Genomic DNA, 22,320 nt, shown 5'->3' with positions numbered 1-22,320 from the left:
GCTGGGGCCTGGCGGGGGTCTGACTGCTTTAACCAGAGGTCAGCAAGAACTCATTTCATGGTGCCTGACTTGCTCAGCCTGGCCTGGAAGTCAGAGGTAGAGAGAATGGGCTGTCATTAGTAGAGAGAATGAACCACATTGAGACCTGAACACGGGGCATTCATTTAGCCCTGGATTGTTCTGGATGTGGTACCAAGACCCAGGGGAGACCTAGCCAGCTTGCCTGCAAGGACGGGCTGGAGATGGCTCATGATGAGAAGCTTCCCTTGTCTCATATTTTCTGTATTTCCATCTGTGTCACCAGTCGATGTCATCAACTGACTGTGAGTTCTTCTGTTCAGTTCAGATAGAATCAGGAATTGGCAAGGGCAGCTCCCTGATACTGGAAACTCCAGGCTTGGGGTGCCAGCACCTTTGAGTCTTAGTGTTACAGACCTTGGCGGCTCCCGCCACCTCTACCAGCTCCTTTGGTAGCTTTCGGCCTCTCTCCCAGCAGCTCCCGCTCTCTCTTAGTTCTCTTCTGCTGCTCTCTGCAAAGCACTGAGGTCTCCACCACCCTCTGGAAGTCTTCAGGGCCAATGTCCCCTTGTGTTAACTGCTCTCTCCTGGTGTAAACTCAGCCAACCCTACCTGAGGTAAGAACTGTACCTCCCAAGCGAGGCTTTGATTAGGATCTGTGCTACAGCACCGGATGCCAGGACACAGGAGGGAGCCCTTCTAAAGGACTCAGGAAGCATCAGGGAGGACTGCTTCTATAGAGGAGGAGGAAGAAGGGGCCGCACATTTGTAGTCTGCATTTCACAGACCTCAGGACTTTTGCAATTGGAGGAGGTAAAGTCACCTGGAAGTTGCAGGGCAGAGACACCTAGCATAGGTCCATGTTTCTACCTGTGTGGCCAAGGCAAATATCTCCTGGCGCTGTGGCAGTGGGACATCTAGGATAGCCTCAGCTGTCATGGCAACAGCTCTGCTGTACCCAGAGCAATGGTGGGGCTGAAGTCACAACTCCGGGGAGGTTCCGGGAGCGTCAGCCGTGCGCTGAGGCCCTCCCACATCTTTGTCTTCTTACTCAGGGTCTTCCAGGGCTCCTCAAGGAGGCAGGAGCAGAGGCCTGTAGTGGCCCAGGTGGGCTGAGCCATGGCTCTTGTCAGGGCTGTAGGAGTCAGCAGGACCTCCAGGGTGCTACTAGTGCAGTTGCAGGGGTGACAGGAAGACACTGAGGTTAGTTGCCTATGGCCACCCTTGGGGCAGCCAGAGCACATCCCCTCTGACTAGGGCCCCATTTTCTTGTCTCATCTGGATTCTGCAGAAAGATGATGGAGGAGATGTTTGTTAGCTAAGGGACATAGAGCCCAGGGAAGCAGCAGAGATGGAGTTCAGGCTGAGTCTCACCTCAGCATCCACCGCCTTTCACTCGACTCAATCCCGTGCTCTCCCTAAGTGCCAGCAGTGAGCGCATTCAGTGGAGAGAAGACAGGCAACAAATCAACCTTTTATTAGTTGTGTGGTGCTAAGTGTTCGGGTGAAAATGAACAGGAGCTGGCCTGTGGCAGGAGAGGAATGTTGTTTTCTGATGATGTGATTTGGGGAAGATTCCTGAATACTGTGGGGAATAGATCAAGCAGATCTGTGCAAGAAGGACTTTCCAGACAGACAGCATAGTACAGGGCATGCAAAGGCCCTGGTACAGGGGAGTTCTTGGGGTATTAGGGGGACAACAAGGAGGCTGGCATGACAGGAGGAAATAAGTTAGGAAGAGAGGCAGGAAAATGAAGATGATGATTGCAGGCCACCATGAGGATTTTGGTTTTTGCTTTGAGTGAAACTGGAAGTCTGTGCAGGGCTCCTTAGTGACTGACCTGACTTAGTTTTGGATGTCACTGTACAGACCGAGCTCAGTGCTGGAACCCTCTGCCCTCAGCCAGTGCTCTCCACCTTTAGAAGTTCGGTCAGAGTTTTTTCCGTCAGTATAATGAATATAGTGAGATAGTAATTTATGAGACAGAACTTGTATTTGAGCTCAAAAGGTTTATTGGGGTTCTAGTCCAAGATCAGGCAGACCTGTTGCTCTGGGAACCCGGTGGGCACGCTGGATTGCAGTGGCAGGGAGCAGATGGCAGAGCGAATGGCTTGCGTCATGGCTAAGAAGCAAAACAACCATGGAAGAGGAAGGTGCCCCATAATCCTCTTTGAAGACACCCTGCCAAGATCTAAGAATCTCCCTCAAAATGCCTCCTCCGAAAGGAGCATGTCCAGGGATGCCACACCGGGACCTTAATGTGGACAGTCAGCCTCCAAACTGCAGCACCTTTGTCCCTCTTGAGTTTCCTTCCCTTGTAAGTGAAAAGGCTTTGAAAACAATTTGCATATAAAAACCAAGGCTCCTGGGAATGGGAGCGAACTGGGACAAGGGAAGGCTTTGCTGGTTCCATAAAGAACAGGACCAGTGATGAGACAGGACTGGAGGCCATAGCAGATTCTTCATGACTTACCAGCTGGCTCCATTCTGGGAACTGTGTGGGAGGCCAGGGCTTGTTTGGATTGAGGATATTCTAAGAGGCTGGCACCATGGGCAGGTGTCTCTTAGCTTCGACCACAAACCATGCGAGGTGTTGGGAGTCACCAGCCCAGCTTGATTTTCAGACCAAAGCAGAAGGGTGTGGTGCTGCTGTCTGGGTGAATCTTGACAGGGGAATCAGTGACTCACCCTTTTGAGCAGCTCTGTGCATCAGAAGGCTGTGTCTCGGGTGTGACCCAGCCAGCCAGGACCTGCCTCCCAGACAGACCCAGGAGCCACTCTGTGGGACAGACACTTCATCTCAACACAAACAAGTGGTCAGACCCAGCTTCTCGGTGTTTGTCTCTCGCCTATGAGTGCCTTTTGGCTGGGGCCAGGGTTAGGGGTTATCACAGAGCAGCTTGGTTGCACCATGTGGACTGGATTGGGGAGCTCCAAGTGCAGGAAATCCACCTGTGGGAAGCACTGCAGTAAGTGGGAAGATTGCCTGCTGGGTCAACTGGTAGAGAAGTGGCCACATGTATTTCAGAGGAGCAGTTCTCTGAATGACAGGCTGGCCTGTTCTCACTTCCTGCCTGAGCAGGAAGATGTGCAGATGTGCAGGTTCCACCAGGAGAAAGGAGCACCGGACTCTAGCCCTATGCTGCAGCTGAATTGCTGACTTCCTACAAAAAGCCAGCTGTCAGGATTCTCATCCGGGTTTATCAGCAGCGTTACACACACCGCACCACCGGGCTGGAGTCCTCTCTTGGAGCCAGTGTTTAATGAGTGCTGGAGACAAGGGGATTTCTGCTGCTTCCCAGACATCATGATTCCTGATGTCTTGTGCTGGGGACGCCAGCTTTTGGAACAGATAGCTCCCCAGTGTCAGTTTACAGGGACAATAAAAACTGACTTCTCACCTGGCTGTTCCATGTGGTATTTCTGGTTCTGTGTAGTTTAGGCTTTGTAGGCTCCATCTCTAAATGACAGAGCACACAGGACCCCTATCTGCTCTTAAAAACACTAGCTAGAAGTAAAGGCAGATTGCTCTGCCTGCTCTCCACTAGTGACAAATCACACTGTAACCTCTGGACCTTGGAAATGGTACCCTTAGTTGGGCTATGGCTCTCCACACAACTCATACCTCCAAAGGGCGAGCACAGACCTCTGAGGGACAGGCCACCATATGTCTAGGTCTCTGCACTTGAATGTGTCCCTGTCTTCACTTGTCCTTCTCTTCTTTGTGCCTCTGGATACCATACAGGTCATTCTGGTGGATCGCTCCCCAGATGGGCGCAGGTGCCTGAAGGAGTCATTTATGCCACCATCACCTTGGGTACTGCTTGTCCCTAGAGCTGGATGCCAGTGATTCTGTGTTTGCTGCCTCGTTCACAGAGATGAGCATGTCCCAAGGGTGGCCACTGACCTCTTGTCCTCAAGCATGCATCCTGCATGTACACACCGCATGTTGTGTTGTCCAAGGAGTGACTCTTTCCCTCCTGTGACACCTGCCTGTGGCATCAGGAAACCAGATTGTACATGGTGCTTCTACTTGTGGTTGCCGAGAGCACTTGCCTTGGGACACAGTGGGTTGTGGTCCCAAGGAATGGAACCTGATGGAACCTGAATGCCTGTCTTTAATTCCTGCTCCCCCTGCATCTCCTGGAAGCCAAGAATCTGTTTTAGGAAAATGCTACATTTATGATGTTCTGTGGTCCTTCTTATGGAGAAGTGAAATTATTAATACGTTTGTCCTAAATGTTCTTCAGGCCATTCCAGGTATGATGATTCCAGTTACCTCTCTGTTAGCTTCCTTGAACCACACAGAACAGGCTGGGCAGGAGTCAGAATTCTCCATGAAACATGCAGGATCAGCTCAGGCACACACACCGAGGGGACATCTGAGGCACAGACACCGAGGGGGGCATTCAGCTTCCTCCCAATAAGCTGCATAGCCCCGCTCCATTAATTGTTGCTCCTGAGGGAAGAACCCCACTGACTTTGTATGGTATCAGTCTTCTTATTCATTTTTTAATTAAGATCAATACTGACACTGGGAAAATTTTTAAAAACCACCTTGATTCTACCTCCCTATCCAATAAACTGTTTTGAGTTCTCTGTGTTGCCTTATTTTACCGGTCTATTTGCATAGACGATTCTAGTTGTCTTTTCTCCCCTGCCTTCTTAGCTTGCAGGGTTTGTTGAGATGCAGGCTAGTTTTCAGAGTTTTAGTAGCCTAGGGTCCCATGGATACTCTTACGCGGATGAAATTGTGCTTTATTTCCCAGTCCCATGTTGCTTGCTAGCTGGTGCCTGGATGGGTATATTAATGCCTGGAGAATTTCTCCCTGTCCCCTTCTGTATTTTTACTTGTTTTGATGCCAGGGAATCTAACCCAGGTTCTTGTCTATGTTAGGCAAATGCACCACTGAAATGTATCTCTGACTCCATTTTCCCTTTTTTAAAAAATAACTAGTTTCCTAGGATAAACTCTCAGGACCAAGTTTATTAGATGAAAGAATCTAAGTACTTTCGTGGCTCTCAAAACAACAGCCTGTCACACTGCTTTCTATAAGGCTTGTGGGAATTTACGTTGCCACCAGCAGCAGGGTTCAAAGTCTCCCAGTGGATAGTACCATGATTTTCCATCTTTGCTTATTTAACAGATAGAAAAAATTATAATGGTGTAGCTTTTTAAAAATTAACTCAGGAAGAGAACCTACCACACAGATTTTAAAGAAAACTGATATTAAAATACTTAGTGTTATCATTAGAAATATTAAAACAAAATAAGATATATTTTCATTGGCACCTTGACTAAGATAACTATTACAGCCACCTCTTTCTGTTCCCCTATATTTTCATACAGATGAGCTGCTCCTTCTTTAGTATGCAGGGACACAGTTATCCAGATAGGACAGGGGCTTCTGGAATCTTCTGGGAAGACTTAGGGGCCCCATGGGTCACCCCTCTTCTGAAGGGTATCAGGAAGACAGAAGGAGATATCATTCAGTTTGATTTGGGTTAGAACAAAGTCCACTGCCTGAAACTTGCAGGGAATAAGATTGGGTCCACATTAGGAATGGGAAAAAGTACCCAGTGATCCCCAGGTAGTGAGCTGCCTGTTGAGTAGCTCAGACAGCCTCAAGGTTCTAATAAATAGAATTTCTGTGATGAGCCAGGGGTTAGGCCAGGGGCACTATAGTTACCTCTTCTCTGTGTCATGCTTTTCAAGGATTTATATAGATTGGTTGGTTCATTTTCTTCACGTAGATTTTGGTGGGCTTGAATACAGCAGTGAGGCCTGGAAAAGGGGAACAACTCTTGAGGACAGGAGGGACAGAAAGTAGAAACCAAGGCAGGTGGTGCATGCATGGAATTGTTCACAGTTTGTGCTGTGGTAAATTTGGGGAGTCTTTCAAATGACAGACTCCCTGAAGTGGCTCCTTGGCAGCAAAAGAAAGAGGGTGTAAGTTAGGAAAGATGTAAAAGAGCTCAGTTTGTCCTGGGGGTGTCCCATAGGGATTTCTTAGGGGCTCTGACCAGGCTGGGATACACAGGAGTGGAAGGTGGCTATCTTCCCAGAAAGCTATTTCCCGCCATGATAGGTGTGGCCTTTTCTTTGGGAGGAGCCATAGTCCTTCACCCCAGACTGGGACAGAACCAGGTTCAGATGAGTGACTGCTAGGGACCTGCAAAGCTGGAGGTTATCTTCCTCCTCACCCCTGTCCATAGTAGAGCACTAGGCTAACAGAACCTGGAAATGTCCCTGCCCAGCAATTTGCATTTCTCCCATGAGAAGCCAGAGGCCAAGGGGGAGACCTGGCTTCTGGGGAGCCCACTGGATCCTTAGGGCAGCATCATCTCAGGGTGTTCGAGCAGTCTGCGAAGGCAGGATCTGAGAGGGAAACAGTGAGACTTCTTGATTCAAGTTACATGTGTTTTGTGTTCCAAGGCACATCTGGGAAGCTTCTCGAAGGAGGTTTGGGGCTGGAAGCCCGCTGTGGTGTTGGGGTGCTGGCTGTTTTTAGGGCATAGAGGGAAGGTGGGTGGTGGCCTGGGGCCATGGGTTGCCTGTGCCTGTTGCCTGCTGCCCTCCCCAGTGTTGCTTGTTTAGGGACGGCCATGGGGCCTGATTGAGTGCATCTTCTTTGCAGAGGATGGAGAGGCTGTGAGCAGCTCTTACGAGTCCTATGATGAAGAAGAGAGCAGCAAGGGCAAGGCAGCCCCCTACCAGTGGCCCTCCCCGGAGGCCAGCATCGAGCTGATGCGTGATGCCCGCATCTGTGCTTTCCTGTGGCGCAAGAAGTGGCTGGGCCAGTGGGCCAAGCAGCTCTGTGTGATCAGAGACACCAGGCTCCTGGTGAGTGGCATCTCTTCCAGGGCTGTTTGGCTGGGCAGTGCTCCCCGATAGGATGCTAAAGGTTTAAAACTTTCTGATGGCAGGCGATTTGGACCTTTTCCTAACCTGAAATTGCACACAGAGTTTTGTGTGTGGAAGAATGTTCTTTTTTTTTCTGAACTAAAGAGATCTAGTAGTTTTCGTCATACTCCCAAAGGGTCCCAGGCACCTTTCTTTGAGAGACGCACATCTTTCTGTCCTCAGGTCCTTCTTCACCTCAAATAGCAAAGCCCAGTGGCTCATACAGCCCAATTCCCAGCCCCGTTCTAGCTACTGCTTTGGTCTGATACACACAAACTGTAGCTATCTTCTCAGAAACTACAGTACTCTGGACAACCAATTGTCGTTCAGATCTATAAAGGACCCAGACATTTTACTCTGGTAACAGTCCTGTCTCCTGCCATTTTAAATGAAAGTTCACAGTTCTGACCTAGGTGCACCTGCAGTGGTACACATCTGTAGTCCCAGCTACTTAGGAAGCTGAGGCAGGAGAATCACTTATCCAGGAATTCAAAGCCAGCCTGAGTAACATAATGAGACCCCATAACAAAAAGAGTGTTTTAGTTTTATGTCCTGACTTGAAGTTCCATGGAATTATTATAAATAAATACTACTCCTTCTCTGATCACAATATGCCCTGTTCCTCACAAACACTATTTATGCTGTGGTGATCCTGTCAGGCAGCCACCTAAGGAACCCCATTTTATGATGAGAAAATGAGGGGCTGAGTCTTTCTCTGGTAGAAGGAGAAAGTCTCTTTTTTTCCTTGCTAACATAGCAGATAATAGGCTGAGTTTTTGTGCCTGATGGATCCCTTGCTGAGAAAAGAGGTGGAGAAATGTCAGGGGTTTGTTCCACCTTGCAGGCGTGAGAGATGTCGACAGGAAATGTACAGTCATGCACTGCTTAAGGGCAAGACACCTTCAGGGAAATGTGGTCTTGGGCCACCTAGTCACTGTGTGAACGTCAAAGTGTGTATTTAATCTAAAGCAGCTTCATCATTAACTGCTGTGATCTTAGGGCACCACTGGCCATCATTACAGCCAGTTGTTGACAGAGACTTCATTGAGTGCCTTGGGACTGTATTTAGGAACTTCCTGCCTGAGTCCCAGAGCAAGTTTAAACCACTGGGATGAGCTTGGCCTGGGGCACCCTCTGGCCAAGGGGAAGAAGGCTGTGTGATGCTGGGAGGGGAGTGGCTGCCCCACGGTGTCCAGCCTTCTGGTTTGGGGGTGAAATCAGACTCTCAGGGGGCTTTTCAGTGTTCAGGGGTCCTTCTGCAGCTAGACTTACCCAACCCACTCCCCACACCCTGGACCAGCAGTGCCTTTTCTCTTCCCCTCCAGTGCTACAAATCCTCCAAGGACCACAGTCCTCAGCTGGATGTGAACTTGCTGGGCAGCAGCGTCATCCACAAGGAGAAGCAAGTGCGGAAGCAGGAGCACAAGCTGAAGATCACGCCCATGAATGCGGACGTGATCGTGCTGGGCCTGCAGAGCCGGGACCAAGCCGAGCAGTGGCTGCGGGTGAGGGAGGCCCCAGGCTGCCTCTTCCAGGCTCCCAGCTCTTTGCACAGGGTGGAAGGTCAGCAACCACGTGTTCCAGGTGGTTTCGTGGAAACAGACAACACACTGCCACACAGTCTGAACCCAGGACTCGAGGTGTAGTTGAAACCACTTGCCTTTTTATCTCCAGAGAGGGATCAACAGCTTTCCCATTAAAAAACAGATGTCTCTGCCAGAGAGGTCCTGAATGCCAGCAGGGCCCCTGGTGAGGCCAGTGAGACAGAACCACCCCTTCCCACCTTCCTGCTGCTGCCTCTGCTGTCAGGGCCATGTCACCATACTTCTGGTATTGCACCACCTGCCATGCTGGCTAGACATAACCCCATGGCAGGCTTCTCAGCAACAGACCTAGGTCACTCATTAAAATGCAACTAACTGGCACCCAGTGAGGTCCTGGTCACCCTGAGGCCCAAGTTTTGAGCACCCTAGATTGTGAGCAGGCAAGATGTTTCTGTGAAATCACTAAAGGTTTTGAGCACACTGGCCGAACCAAGCTTCTAGAAGTTACCTTGATCCTTACGGCAAAGTTTTCAGGTGGTTAAATAAAGCCACCCAAGACAGGGAGGGGTGCTGCACAGATTGGGCTGAGGTTCTGTAAGCCCCGAGATTGGTAACTCTGAAAGGCCTAGCTTTGTAGAGCAGCTGCCCTAGTTCCAAACCCTGGCCTTACCTCTTTTCAGCCATTGGTTGGCTCCCTTAGTGTGTACAAAGCGCTTAGCACAGTGCCTGATATGTACTGCGTGTAGGAACTCTGCCAGGAGAGATGGGGCCCAGAGTCCAGTCTCCCCTAGGGCACATGCCAGCCCTTTCATCCTTACCCACTATAGAAACACATACATTTGTGCCTATGTGTGCACACACGTTTGCATGTGTGTGCCTGGACATACACACTGCTGTTCCCCGTGCCCAGAGCTGTCCCTCTGACCTCTCCAATAGCCATCCTTCCTCTGACCCCCAGCTTCTCTCCACAGACATTCACACCCTAATCCTAAGGCCACAGTCCCTGCTGGTAGCTTCAAAGACGAGCACTTTGAGCTGGTCCAGCCTGTGTGTGCTCCTCACCGAGAGCCTTTTCTTCTGGTTGGATGGCACAGGGTGGCCCTGAGTAGCTGCCATACCTGCAGTGTGGTGGGGCTCACTCTCACTCTGAGGTCCATGGCTTTTGTCAGACCTGCCCACCTTCCCTGGACCTCTGATAATCATGCCTGTGCCCAGGTTGCGACAGGGGTATGGCAGTAAATGGGAAGTGCTAAGTATGGGATGTGAGTGGCAGGAAAGGACGGCCAACTGCAGAGAAGCAGTTCCAGAGAAGGAGCAACCCCCATGCCCTCAAGTCTGCACTCCAGGCTAGGTGCTGCCCCAGGCAGGGCATCCATGTACCCTGGACTGGCCCAAGCTAATGAGGACAGGAAAGAACACAGCTACTCTGTCCTGGGTTCTTTGATGTTTTTTTTTTGTTTCTGTTAAATACAGTCCTGCTGTGTAATTCAGGCTGGCCTTGACCTCATGACAATCCTCCTGCCTTAGCTTCCCAGGGTCTGGGATTATAGGTGTGTGCCACTGCGCCTTGTGCTAGGTTCTTGACACCTGAGTCCTTACAACCAACTCAGAGCTGTCCCATTCTCCAGGGGCTCAGGCTCAAGGTCACACAGCTGCCCTAGTGACTCCAGCACCTGCCCTCTTTCTGTGACACCTTATTACACTCTTCATGAGCCAGAGCCCTAACAGGAGCCCATCTAAGAAGAGAGCCTTGCCCCACATACCCCGCCTCAGAGCCCTTCTTCCTTCTTCTTTGGGTGCTTCTGATTTTAAACCCACTTCCACAGACTGCTGTGAGCAGAGACTCAAACAAGAGGGTCCTTGAAACTGCTTATTGAGTCTGCTGCAAAGGGCTTCTGATGGCTGGTGTGTGTCTCTGTGTGTCTGTGTGTATCTGCTTGGGGAAGTCCATGCTGGGAATCCCTGAGGTGACCCCTGGCTCAAAAAGGGCCAAGGTGCATAGTGAAGCCTGTGCCACTTCTGAGCCATGTGTGCTCCAGGCCAGGCCTTTCCTGGGAGGATGGGGCGGTGGAAGGAGATATACTGTAGAACATCTACCAGAGCTACACAGTTTTCACCCTGTTCCCAGGCAGCACACAGCCTCCATTGTGAGCCCGTGGTCCCCCAAAAGCGAGGACCAGCCAGTGAATGCAGCTGTTCATCACACCCACAACAAGCGCTAGTGTCTGCATGCTGGTGCTCAGGAGATGACGACTATGCTGTAGAGGCCTTGCTTACCCCCAAAACACCCCACTTCCCTGCAGAAAAGACCTCAACAGCCAGCCTTCCCCACCCAGCCTGCAAACCATGTCCTGAGACCACTGTGAGCCAAGCCGGGGTAGGGGGCTCCTTGGTTCCTTTGCAGTTGTGTGTCTTTACCCTCACCTGCACTCCCTGACCACAAAGCCACGGTCTCCACTTGGGTCTGGTGATGCGTGCAGGCTTAAAGGGGCACTTAAGGACCCCAGCCTTTGCCAACACTGTTCTTCTCGCCCAGGTCATCCAGGAGGTGAGTGGTGTGCCTTCCGATGGGCCATCTGAGGGAAACCAGTACACCCCAGAAGCCCAGCGCCTGAACTGTCAGAAAGTAAGGCTCTACCCTGCTTGGAGGGGCAGGGGGATTCAATTGTGGTTTTGCTCCATAAAAAGCAGAAGTATAAAATTAGGAGCTTTTGTTTTTGTTTTGTATTTCATAGCTCATTTCAGCCCAATTAGTAAAAAAAACATTCCGTTCTTAGAAAAGGGCAATAACTTTAATTAGCTTGTCAGGAAAACAGACGAAATGGATACAGATCTAAAATATTTCCTTGCTGAGCATGAGACACACACTGTTAGAGCCGCAGTCTCTTTGCCCAACGTTCTTAAGCTGAGAGATTGATTTCTTGAGGTTCTTGCTTTTTGCTGGTCACCCAAGCAGCCTCTGGAGGGTGCGGGTTCCACACTGACCCCATCATAAGGGCTCCAGAGGTCATCTGTATGAAACTCTGGGGACCCAGAGGTTGGTTTGGGGGCCGGGAAGGGGAAGGCTGTCTGCTGTCACCCTTCCCATCCCTGAGTGTCTGCAGGTGAGGCCAAGGCATGCAGTGTGCCCCAGGGGGAACAGTGTCTCATTTGGGGGTCCAGCCCTGACAGGACAGCACAAAGGTGTGCAGGGGCTGGAGGAGGTAGGGGCCCTTTGTTCTCTGGCCAGGCACAGGCCACCCACAGAAGTGCCTGCAGCCCTGCCTGGGTGACTGCCGGGCACTGGTGTTTTCATGGTCTCACTCATTCCTTGGCCACTGCAAAAGTCAGAGTGCATTTGGGTTTTCTTCCTGCTGGGGTGATGAGTGGGAGCCTCCCTGCAGGCAGAACTGCTGTGTTCCCCCGGCTGGGGTGCACACCCCTGCATACCACCTCAGGGGGCCTGGTGGCTGGAGCCTGGTGGATTTCTGACAGCCAGAGCCGGCAGGAGCTTGATTGGAACACTCAAAGGACTTTGTAGCCAACCCGTGCCCAACCAGTGGTGGCGGCTGTGCTGCCCACTATTCTCCCTGATGCAGCCTGGGATATTACCCCACATGACGCACATGCAGTGAGGCTTGGGGAAGGGTCCTTTCACTTGGTCCCAATGGACCTGGCTGTGGGACCTCAAGCTGGGCTTGTATTCCTATCTGACCCTGTGCAGATGCCAGTGCTAATGTAGTCAGGTCTCAGAAGAGTTCCTCATTTGGAGGGGATGCCAACTGGAATGCCATCCTGGGGCTCCTGCCTGTCCCACTGACTCTGGGGCTAGTGGGTCCCATCAGATTGGGTAGAGATTTGGGGGCTCTGAGACAGGGAAGGTGCTCTCCATGGGGGCAGGGCACAGAGCTGAGGGACCTCTGGAAGCAGGCGAAGGCAAGTCCTTTAGAGAGCCCAGGGTAAGCTTGGCCAGTGTCCTGCCAGGGACCTGGGTTGTTGCCTTGAGGGTTTGGTCCGGTGACCTTTGATCTATATCCAGCAGCCACCTGTTTTGCCTTAAACTGTGTCTCTAAGGTAACCATTTCAGGCTATGGTCCACACCCATGTCTCTCGTCTACAGCCTGACATAGCTGAAAAATACCTGTCAGCCTCTGAGTATGGGAGCTCTGTGGATGGCCACCCTGAGGTCCCAGAGACCAAAGACGGTAAGACCCTAAGACTGATTGGCTGTTAGCCATGTGACCGGGAGGGTGACACTGAGCCTTCACTGTCTGGGTTGTAGCTGCTAATTCTAACACACATCACTCAATTTAGAAACTGTTGGAAAATAGAACCTGGAGAAAGGGCACCACAGCCAAAGTGAAGTTAAGCTTTATAAAAGGCTGGGAAGGAAGATCCTTACATCTCTTCCTGTCTGCCAGTCCCACTTCGAACCCCGTCTTGCCAGTTAGAGTTCATTCAGATGCTCAGGGGCTCACTTACTCTGAGCAGTCTGTACACCCCATGGGCGTGTGATTTTGGAGACAGCTGACTCTGTCCTGCAGATCCTGGCTTGGGGAGCAGCTGTGTAGGTATGTGTAGGGGGAGGCACGGTGGAGGGCACAGGGATGAGTTTATGCATCGGTGGGCTTCATGCATGCTGACGGTGTACTCTCGTCTTGACAGTCAAGAAGAAGTGTTCTGCTGGTCTCAAGCTGAGCAACCTGATGAACCTTGGCAGGAAGAAATCCACCTCCCTGGAACCCACAGAGAGGCCTCTAGAGACCTCTAGTAAGGACTGGCATCTCCTCTAGGACTCAGGGCTCATTCCCTAGGCTGGAACCTGTCTCTAGGCAACAGGCTGGGACAGCCCAGGCAGAGAATGTCTGGGCTGCTTCTAGTCTCCCCTGGGAATGCGAGTGTGCAGCTTCCGGGTCTGGTTTGTCTTCACTGCAGAAGTTCTTCATGCAAAGCTGCACTCTGTGTTTACACTATTGGTTCCTTGTGTAACTAGAGTAACAGATTAGCATTCTCCTAATATGCATGCATGCATGCTCACTTTTGCACAGAGATACATCCCCATCCCTTTTTAGATTTTTTGACTTTGAGACAGAGTCTTACTAAGTTGCCTGGGTTGGATTTGCATTTGCAGTCTTTTCTGTCTCAGCCTGATAGAATGTTGGGACTATAGGCATACATCATCGTGCCCAACCTCCTGATGATCTTTTCAAAATGCTGTTCATTTGATCTGCAGGTGGGGGGTTATGGCAGGCAGCTTTAGGATGAGGTGCACAGGCCACTGGAAGACACAGACCTGAGAGCATCAGCCCAAGACACAGAATCACTTTGTACCCAAAGTACACACTGGACCGGCCATGTTCATAGCTATCAGGACTCAGGAATGATGGGCCTTTCCTGCTGGGGGTTCAGAAAGGGCTTGGTGGACCTGAGCCTTGGGCAGGAGCCAAGACTGGGACGGGGATGGGCCAGAGCTATGACAGAGAAAATAAGAAAGCTGTGTGGCTGGTTCATAGGGCATGTATAGGTGCTGGTAGGTTCTTAGAGGTCTTCTCCCCTGCCCTCGCTCATATCCATGGAAACTGAGGTCAGGAGGGAGATGGGCCTGGCCTGGGAACACCCTGGAGTGAGATAGCTGGTAAGCTGGACTGGTGCCTGTAGCCCTCCCTGGGGCCTGAAGGCCATTACTGCCCACCTTTGGCCATTTCCCCTTCCTGATGGCACCACGTTCTATCCCTGGGCTGTTTCCTGAGTCCCAGATAAGTTCTCTAGTTGCTTGAGGCTGGCAGGTGGTACAGTGAAATGGGGAGGCAGCCTGTGAGATACCCCCTGGATCCTCCTGCTTCTCTCACTAGGGCTGGAAGTAGCCCAGCTCTGTGTGTGTCCACAGCATCAGAAGGTATGCTTCATGGCCTGGGGGCCTGCCTGAACCCCATATGTCACCATCTGGTCTGTGAGATATGAGTGGGTGACAGCCAAGAGTCTGCTTGGCAGCCCGGTGTGGGGATGTTCCCTGGGGTGGGGGACAGAAAGGACAGTTTTCCTTCCTGGCTCTTGGGTGCTTACAATCTGGACTCCCACTTCTCTTGACCCAAATTTCATTTTGACCTGAGGATCGTGATGGGTACATGTGGCACCAGCCTAGGTGGGCCAGAGTTCCAGGTCTCTCATCCCTCCACTTTACTACCTGATTAATATGGCTCAGAGATAGCCATGGTCCCCTCTGTGTGCCCAGCACTGGACAGGGCAGGAAAGTGGCTGTGCACTTATACCCTGCTGCCTGGTTCATCCAGCAGGGCTTCAGAGTAGCTGTGAGCCCCTTAGCATGGTACAGGTGCCCATTTTGTAAGTCAGTACATCTGAGGGGATGGGCACAGATGTCAGCCCACCACATGTGGCCATGCAAATGCCACTGAGCTGGCTTCTGCTTATCTTTGTCAGGGATAAAGGTGTGGTGTGTGGATTCAGTAAACATTTCTCTGATGGGGGAGAGGCTTATTCTGTCCCTGGGAAGCTGCGCACAATGCATGCAACCATTTGAGAATAAAAAAGGATGGCAAGAGTGCCAGTGCTGGAACAGAAGCAGAAAGTTTCACTGTAGCAGGAGCCAGGTGATCTGAGAGCAGAGCCTGGACCAGGGAAGGCCTGAGGCAGCTGCACCAGGCAGCAAGAAGCTGAATGCTGGGGGCTGGGGTGGTGCAGCCCAGGGATGCTAAGCATATCAGGGAGCTCAGGGTGTACCTGCAGCCAGGAGACGGCTCTGGAAGTTTCCTGCTACTGAAGGGCCTAGTCCAGTGATGGCAAACCTTAGCGCATTCAGTGGTAACAAATAGCCTCTACTGGCCTAGATGCTTCCACCAAGTAAGAAGAAATATGCTGTTGAGACAGACAGCCTGCCTGAGTCGAGCAGCAAACCCAACTGCCAAGGGCATCTAGGGCTGTGCCATTGTCCCCGTGCCACCCCATGGTTTCATCTTATGCATCCTCATCTGCCTGCATCTCCACATCCCTCTGCAGGTTACCTGAACGTGCTGGTGAACAGCCAGTGGAAGTCACGCTGGTGCTCTGTCAGGGGCAGTCACCTCCATTTCTACCAGGACCGGAACCGTAGCAAGGTGGCCCAGCAGCCCCTCAGCCTGGTGGGCTGTGAAGTGGTCCCAGACCCAAGCCCCGACCACCTCTACTCCTTCCGCATCGTCCACAATGGGGAGGAGCTGGCCAAGCTGGAGGTATCGCTGACCTGCAGGCAGGCAGCCGAGGCAGGAGGGTCACAGCTGATAGCTTTAACTCTCAAGGAACCAAATCCTGCTGAGGGGAATCCAGTGCAGCTGCATGTTAAGTTACTTCTTTCACCTGTGATTGTGTTTTCTAATTGTCCATTTCTGTTCTGACCCCAGGGTAGTTTTGTCATAAGGAGAAGGACAAAGAGCTAATTCCTGCACTTAGATCAGGCCCAGAGCTGCTAGCAATGCCTTGGGGAATTAAAAAGGTGCTCTATAGTTTATATGTCACCATCCAGGAAAGTCTTGAGGCCTAGCACATAAAAATAACCACTGTCACAGCTTGGGGCAGGGCGGGGTGGGGAGAAGTATTACTGTGACACACCTCTTTTCTCCTGCTCTCCACCCTCTGTTTGATGTGATGCTATATTTACAAAGATAAAAGGCAGCACTATGCCTTGAAATGAGCTCCAAAGGCAGAGCCCAAATTCTTTGCACACACACTAAACCACACGCTTTGTCCATTAACTTCTGCTCTGTAGTCCTTTATCAATTCAAATTGAACTCCAGTACTGCCCTCTGGTGGCTAAAATGTCCATACCACAATTCCTGTCCTACAAAAGTTTGTATTCTTTGCCAACCTGTCAAGGAGCTACCTGCTCAGAGCCACAATCTGGTAGACAGGAAAGATGCCCCCTGTCCTCAGGGAACTTGCATTCTAGTTTGAGAGTGCAGTGATACTTGGCTTGTGACCCAATTGTTGCTTAGTTAGGATGGAAGGAGCCCAGGAAGCTGTGAATATTGCCATAGGACGAGGCTGGGTGGGGCAGGGCTTGGTCCTGGGGCAGTGGGACCCCTGCATGCAGGGTTTCAAGGGCAGTGGCAGATTTGCATTTTCATACTCAGATTTGCATTTTTGGGTGCTTCCTCCAGTTTGGGGTCGGGGGTGGATGGAAAGGAGTCAAAAGGTACAAAAGGAGACTGTCAAGAAGCTTCCACTGTTATCCAGGGCAGAGATGGTGGCCTGAACTAGGGAATGGACGCCCTGTGAAGTGGCACTGAGAAATCCAGCTGAAAATAAGTGAGAAAAGCAAATCACCTAAATACCTAGTTCATTTCATTAAGGGACAGTGATCAGGTGGGAGTGCTGTGTGGTAGATTGCCGGAGGAGAGCTGGTTTTCCTCATGAAGACAAATCTGTGGGATTTAGACAATTGCCATGTTTTCATTAAAGAAGCAAGAAACAATGTTGGCATTTTAATAGAAGTGCCCAGTGTATGCATTTGATTAGAATGTTTTGCCTCCGAGGTAGAAAAATATCAAATTAACTGGAATTTAGTTAATTTACAGAACCATTTGACATGGTATAAAGTCTTCCTGACACCTGGACTTTACTGAAGTTGTAAACAAAAGTAAATTTGAATGTTGTCAGTTCTTAGCGAGAGCCCAGACAGTCTTGTAGGTATGGATGAATTAGGCTGATAAACAGACTGTTGATGAAACAGAAGTGTCACCTGCAGGCCTATAATATTTTAACAACTCAGAACAGGTGATAACTATTCACAGTTTTTAGTATCTATGACCTGATGATAGTAGTTATCACCTTCTACAAACCCAGGTCTTTATATCCCAAGTCGCCAGGGAATATTAATACTAATATTAATATTCCCGACAGGGAATGCTATAGGGGACCCCTGGGAGTAGGACTTGATGGTAAAAATGAGGGATCCATGCCCAGGCAGTCTAGGAAGGCCGACCATGGGAACTGGGGCTGGGCAATGGGATTGTCCCCAGGTGTCCCACATGCCCCACTCAGTCTCCTTTGGCCTCCTTGCAGGCCAAGTCTTCTGAAGAGATGGGCCACTGGCTAGGCCTCCTACTGTCTGAGTCAGGCTCCAAGACAGACCCAGAAGAGTTCACCTACGATTATGTGGATGCTGAGCGGGTTTCCTGTATTGTTAACGCAGCCAAAAACTCTTTCTTGTGAGTATAAAGAGGCTTTGCACTAGGTACTCCCCCAGCTCCAGCCCTGCTCCTAGACCCTGAACGCCTGGTGGGCAACTGGATCAGATGGCCATTGAGAGCACAGGGTGCAGCCCCATTGCATCCAGCAGTAGAAAGCTGCAGAGTCTGCAGTCAGGGAGCAGCTCCTGTGGAGGGCTGAGCCAGGTCCTGTGTCCCAGGAGCAGCTGCAGCTCTGGTCGGACTCTGTCCAGCTCCCTAGGGCAGAGCAGGCACCTTTGCCAATCTTCCTGTTGATGCAGCACTTTTCTTGGGTCCCAGGCACATCTGGAGTAAACAGGGCACAGGGTGGCACTTCTGGTTTCCAGGTGAGTAGACTGGAGCCCTGGGAGAGGTACCCCAGATGGGGAGGTTAGTCCCCGTACAGACTGAGTAGAATCCGTTTCTTTAAGCACAGTGTAGGGATGGGATCTGGTTGGTGCTGCCCCAGGTGTCTTTAGGAAGGAGGAGATTCCAAAAGGGAGGTGTCCAGGAGAGAAGGTGGCCACTGGCTGCTGGAGGGAGAGGAGTGTATGAGGCAGAGGAGTTTGTTGTGGGAGAAGAATCTGGACTCAAGGGTTCTAGGAAGAAATTTCAGTAAATATAAAGAGGAGAAGCCCCCAGACACATAGGGAAAGACACTGTCTCCAGATTGTCGTGCAGCTGTGAGTCTGGTACAGCCACCTGTGAGGATGCCTATGACGCTGACATGGCCACCACGCTGTAAGGAAGCTTCATACAGCAGACTCTGGCTGTGTCTTCCAGGCTGATGCAAAGAAAGTTCTCAGAGCCCAACACTTACATCGATGGCCTGCCCAGCCAGACCCAACTGGAGGAGCTCTACGATGACGTGGAGATGTCAGAGCTGACACCAGCGGTAAGGATTCTGTGGGCAGCAGCTTGCGGCTGTCCTGTCGGCCTCCTGCCAGAGATGGTCAGATCGTCCCTAAGAACAGACTCAAAGTCACCTACTGGTGCAGGCCCCTTGGTGCAACAAGCTTATCTTTTGTGTGTGGCTGGGGCTGTGCCCTTGGTGTGGCTCGGGGACTTGTCTAGATAGAGCAGCTGACTGACTGCCTTGGTCAGCATTGGGATGAAGGGTGTGGTGTGGGGATGGAGCTGGGCACAGCATTAACTTTCAGAGGCCACACTGATGGCTGATTCCTGGTACTGGGCACAGAACTCTTGCTATGTGAAGAACTTCGTCGGTGAACTCATTTAACCAACCTCTAGGAAGACACTGCTGCTTCCATCTCTGCAGGAGGAAATAAGGATCAAGGAAGCTGAGTGGTGTGTTGGGGTCTTCAGGACGCACCTGGGGTGGAAATATGAAGTAGGGCCAGATCTGAGGCAGGCTGGTATCCTGTTCACAGTTGGAGTGGAGATTATGGTGGATACCACCTGACTTCTTCTGCAGGCAGAACCCACCGAGGAAACCACCCACTCCGTAGAGGCCCTCAGCGAGAATGAGCCGGACAGACTGTACCTGGACCTTACACCAGTCAAGCCCTTCCTGCATGGCTCCGACAGTGTGCAGGCCCGGGCCTCTTCCCCTGTGTCACCACAGCTGGACGACATGGCTAAGGTCCTGCCTGCAGACCCTGGCCCAGCCCTGGAGGACCTCTGTGCAGTGTCTCCAGAGAGCCAGGAGGAGGAGGTACAGGGGTCCCTCCTTGGGTGAGCCACTCACCATCCTTGCCCCCCAGCTGGCTGAGTAGGGTTTCTTCTCCTCACAGAGGCAGCTGGCCAGCCAGGAGCCAGAGGAGCCAGCCCTGAGGATCACCACTGTCAAACTACAGGCCGAGCAGCAAAAGATCTCCTTCCCACCAAACTGCCCCGACATCATGGCTGCTGTCCCGGCCAGCACCAGCCCTCCTGTGAAGGACAGGATGCGGGTGACCAGTGCAGGTGCGGACTTCTGAGTTTTGCATGTGATTTGGAGAAGTCAGTCCAACCCCCTCCCTTTCAGATGAGGGACTGGAGGTTGACAGGTGAAGGATTAACCCAGGGTTAGGCAGCAGAGCAATTGTGGGCCCACTTTCCTTTCCCACCCTGCTGGGCCGTCTGGAATCCAGCTCTTATCTGGCTTCCAAGCCCTGGTTTTTGTCTGAGCCTGAGGAGCTGGGCTGGGGACAGGTCTCAGGATCCAGCCTGGCTGACTTGGGGCCTCCCCTCTCTGGGTCTTAGAAATCAAACTTGGCAAGAATCGGACAGAGGCCGAGGTGAAGCGGTACACAGAGGAGAAGGAAAGACTGGAGAAGATGAAGGAACAGATCAGAGGGCACCTGGCTCAGCTCCGGAAAGAGAAGCGGGAGCTGAAGGAAACCCTGCTGAAATGCACAGGTATGGGGCCTCCGGTGGGGATGGCCCAGAGAGGGGCCCTCGGTGGGGAAGCATCGGGGTCTGCAGTCAGTATTCCAGGCCCCTGGGCCTAAGCCCCTTCACCCTTGGCAAGGGCCCCTCCTCTCTGGTCCTGCCTGAAGCTACACAGAGGGACCCCTGACCAATGGCAACAGGACAAGCAGCTACTTAGGCTAATTAAAATAGGTAGTCTTTAAAAACATAGTTAGGCCTTGAAGGGTTGGTTTCCATTTAAAATATCTTTCCAGGGCCAATCTTTTGATGTAGTACCAGGCCCTTCTGAAACCTGGGACAGCTGCTGGCATTAACCACCGCTTCAGGGCACTGTGCTTTACCTTAAGACTCCTGCAGAAAAACCTGAGGCTTTCTAGATTGCTTTCTAAATCATTCCCCTGTCATTCCCACACCTGCGTCCTAGCAACTTAGCTCTGCAGAAGGTTTCTGAAGCATTTGATTTAGAGCCCAGAGTAGCTTTGTGCTCACTGCAGTGGTGCACTGACAGGCAGAACTGGCAGAGCAGGTTTGATGACAAACAGCTGATTCCTGGGACGTTTGTAATAAGATCCAGTGAAGAAAGGTCTGAGGAGACAGTCCCTCTTTAATAACAGCTTTATTCAGTTCTGATCCACAGATCGTGCGACCGACCCATTTAAAGTGTACACTGCGTAGTGGTCTGCATAGTTCTGAGTATACTGACAACTACCATCAGTTTTTGAATCGCAAAGAAAATCTGTATCCATGAGCAGTAATTCATTTCCCCTCAAGTTCTCCAACTGTTTGTAGATGGGAATTTTCTAGTTACGATGGTCCACGTTTCTGGACATTGTCAGAGCTCAGAGGTAAGGAGACAGCAGCGTGGCTTTCTTTCACCCAGCCAAGACTAGAGTAGATGAAGGTGACCAGAAGCTCATCTGAGACAGTGTTTGTGTTACCAAGGTCCTGGGGGCTTTGAGGTCCTCCCAAGATTCTTTCCAGATTCTTCTTGTCTCTGAATAGAGGATGGGTTAAGACACATGCAGAATGCAGGGAGGTTTCACATTTTTTTTAAAGGTAGAAAGAGAAGTATGCTCTGAGTGGGCCACTGAGGAGAGGCCCACATGGCCACAAGGTTAATGGCCACTGTCTTTTGTATCCCCATTCCTCATGACGACCTCAGACCTAGGTCATCCTGTGAAAAATCTGCTTTACTTCACACCAGAACTGAGAAGACCACTTTCCAACTTGAGGCACAGGACTTGAGAACCAGTTTTCTATGCATGTGTCCTCGATCTGTCATTGACTGGTCACACCCCTTACCCAGCTGGATGGACACATACACACACACACGAATATTTTCCTCATTTTGACCCTTGCCCCCCACCCCAGGCACTGATCTAGGGCTGCAGTTAGAGGCAGGGCTCCCCATCTTTTCTTCTGGGCAGCTATTCCAAATAGGAGAAGAAAGTTTTCCTTATGTGTTTATTGTCTTGGCAGTTAAGCCCTGCAGTGCCTAGGTTAATAAGTTACAAAAAAGAAGAAAATGATTCTCACAGTATTGATATTGACCACTAAGTGTGAATTGTATTTAAAAAAAAATTCCAGGCCCCAAAACATTAATACATCTTCTCCACTTTCCTTTTCTCCATGAATCTCCCTTGAAATAGGAGTCCTATTATGCTTATCCTCTTGTCACTGGACAAGGCATAAGGAGATACCCGAAGCTGAAATAAGGAACCTACCCTACCCTGCCTTACCTGTAGAATAGTTTTGCTGGCTCCAGTAGCAGAAAAAGAACATTCAAGATGAGTCAGTAGAGGCCTGGGAAGTGTTTACTAGACAAAAATTTGCTTACACAAGAGTGGAATGCAAGCATTCAGAGAAATGAAACACTACAGTTTGGAACTGGGAATACTTATGTTTTTGGCAGTAGAAATCTGTGTCATTTGTCAGTCTCGAGGAAAGCCTATTGTACAGGTGAAAAGAGGTGGTCTACTCATGGGTAAAAAAGGACATTTGCAAAAACAAAGGACTGAATGAATTCATTTTATAGGAAATTGTCCCCAGTTGGAGAAGAAGGTGGAGTTAAACTGGGCTATGGTCCCAAAGCTGTAGTTTTAAAAATTATGACTTTTCTTGTCTCCTGTTTTTCTAAATTTCCTTTACCTCACTCTGACAAAGGCTGACAGGTGATTACTAACCATAATCTGAGGAGCTGCATATGCATGTTTGGGTGGCTGTTGCCTGGCACCCTGGATTGAGCACATCTGCCCTCCTTCCCTGCAGCAGCCAACCACTAGGATAGACACCTATTTCACA

The 22,320-nt window shown here is 50.8% G+C and overlaps 1 protein-coding gene across 3 annotated transcripts in view; it reads left to right on the top strand.

The window, feature by feature from the left end:
* Afap1l2 (actin filament associated protein 1 like 2) overlaps window positions 1–22,320 on the top strand; it is a 105,182-nt gene that overhangs the window by 79,806 nt on the left and 3,056 nt on the right. For 2 of the 3 annotated variants that reach the window (XM_063244778.1, XM_063244776.1), the window contains 12 exons: window positions 3,765–3,836; window positions 6,658–6,863; window positions 8,249–8,428; window positions 11,004–11,093; window positions 12,567–12,651; window positions 13,112–13,216; window positions 15,461–15,672; window positions 17,501–17,646; window positions 18,430–18,541; window positions 19,082–19,321; window positions 19,401–19,572; window positions 19,852–20,007. In XM_063244778.1, the coding sequence (XP_063100848.1) occupies window positions 3,765–3,836; window positions 6,658–6,863; window positions 8,249–8,428; window positions 11,004–11,093; window positions 12,567–12,651; window positions 13,112–13,216; window positions 15,461–15,672; window positions 17,501–17,646; window positions 18,430–18,541; window positions 19,082–19,321; window positions 19,401–19,572; window positions 19,852–20,007 (1,776 nt within the window). The remainder of the gene's footprint in view (window positions 1–3,764; window positions 3,837–6,657; window positions 6,864–8,248; window positions 8,429–11,003; window positions 11,094–12,566; window positions 12,652–13,111; window positions 13,217–15,460; window positions 15,673–17,500; window positions 17,647–18,429; window positions 18,542–19,081; window positions 19,322–19,400; window positions 19,573–19,851; window positions 20,008–22,320) is intronic. The other variant, XM_063244777.1, reaches the window with a different exon arrangement.

The sequence above is a fragment of the Cavia porcellus genome, unplaced genomic scaffold (assembly GCF_034190915.1).
Source record: "Cavia porcellus strain 051 isolate PalLab524CR breed Dunkin Hartley unplaced genomic scaffold, mCavPor4.1 scaffold_2, whole genome shotgun sequence".
Classification (NCBI taxonomy): Eukaryota; Metazoa; Chordata; class Mammalia; order Rodentia; family Caviidae; genus Cavia; species Cavia porcellus.
Note: the sequence above shows the minus strand (reverse complement) of the source record. Positions and strands in the feature narration are given on the sequence as shown.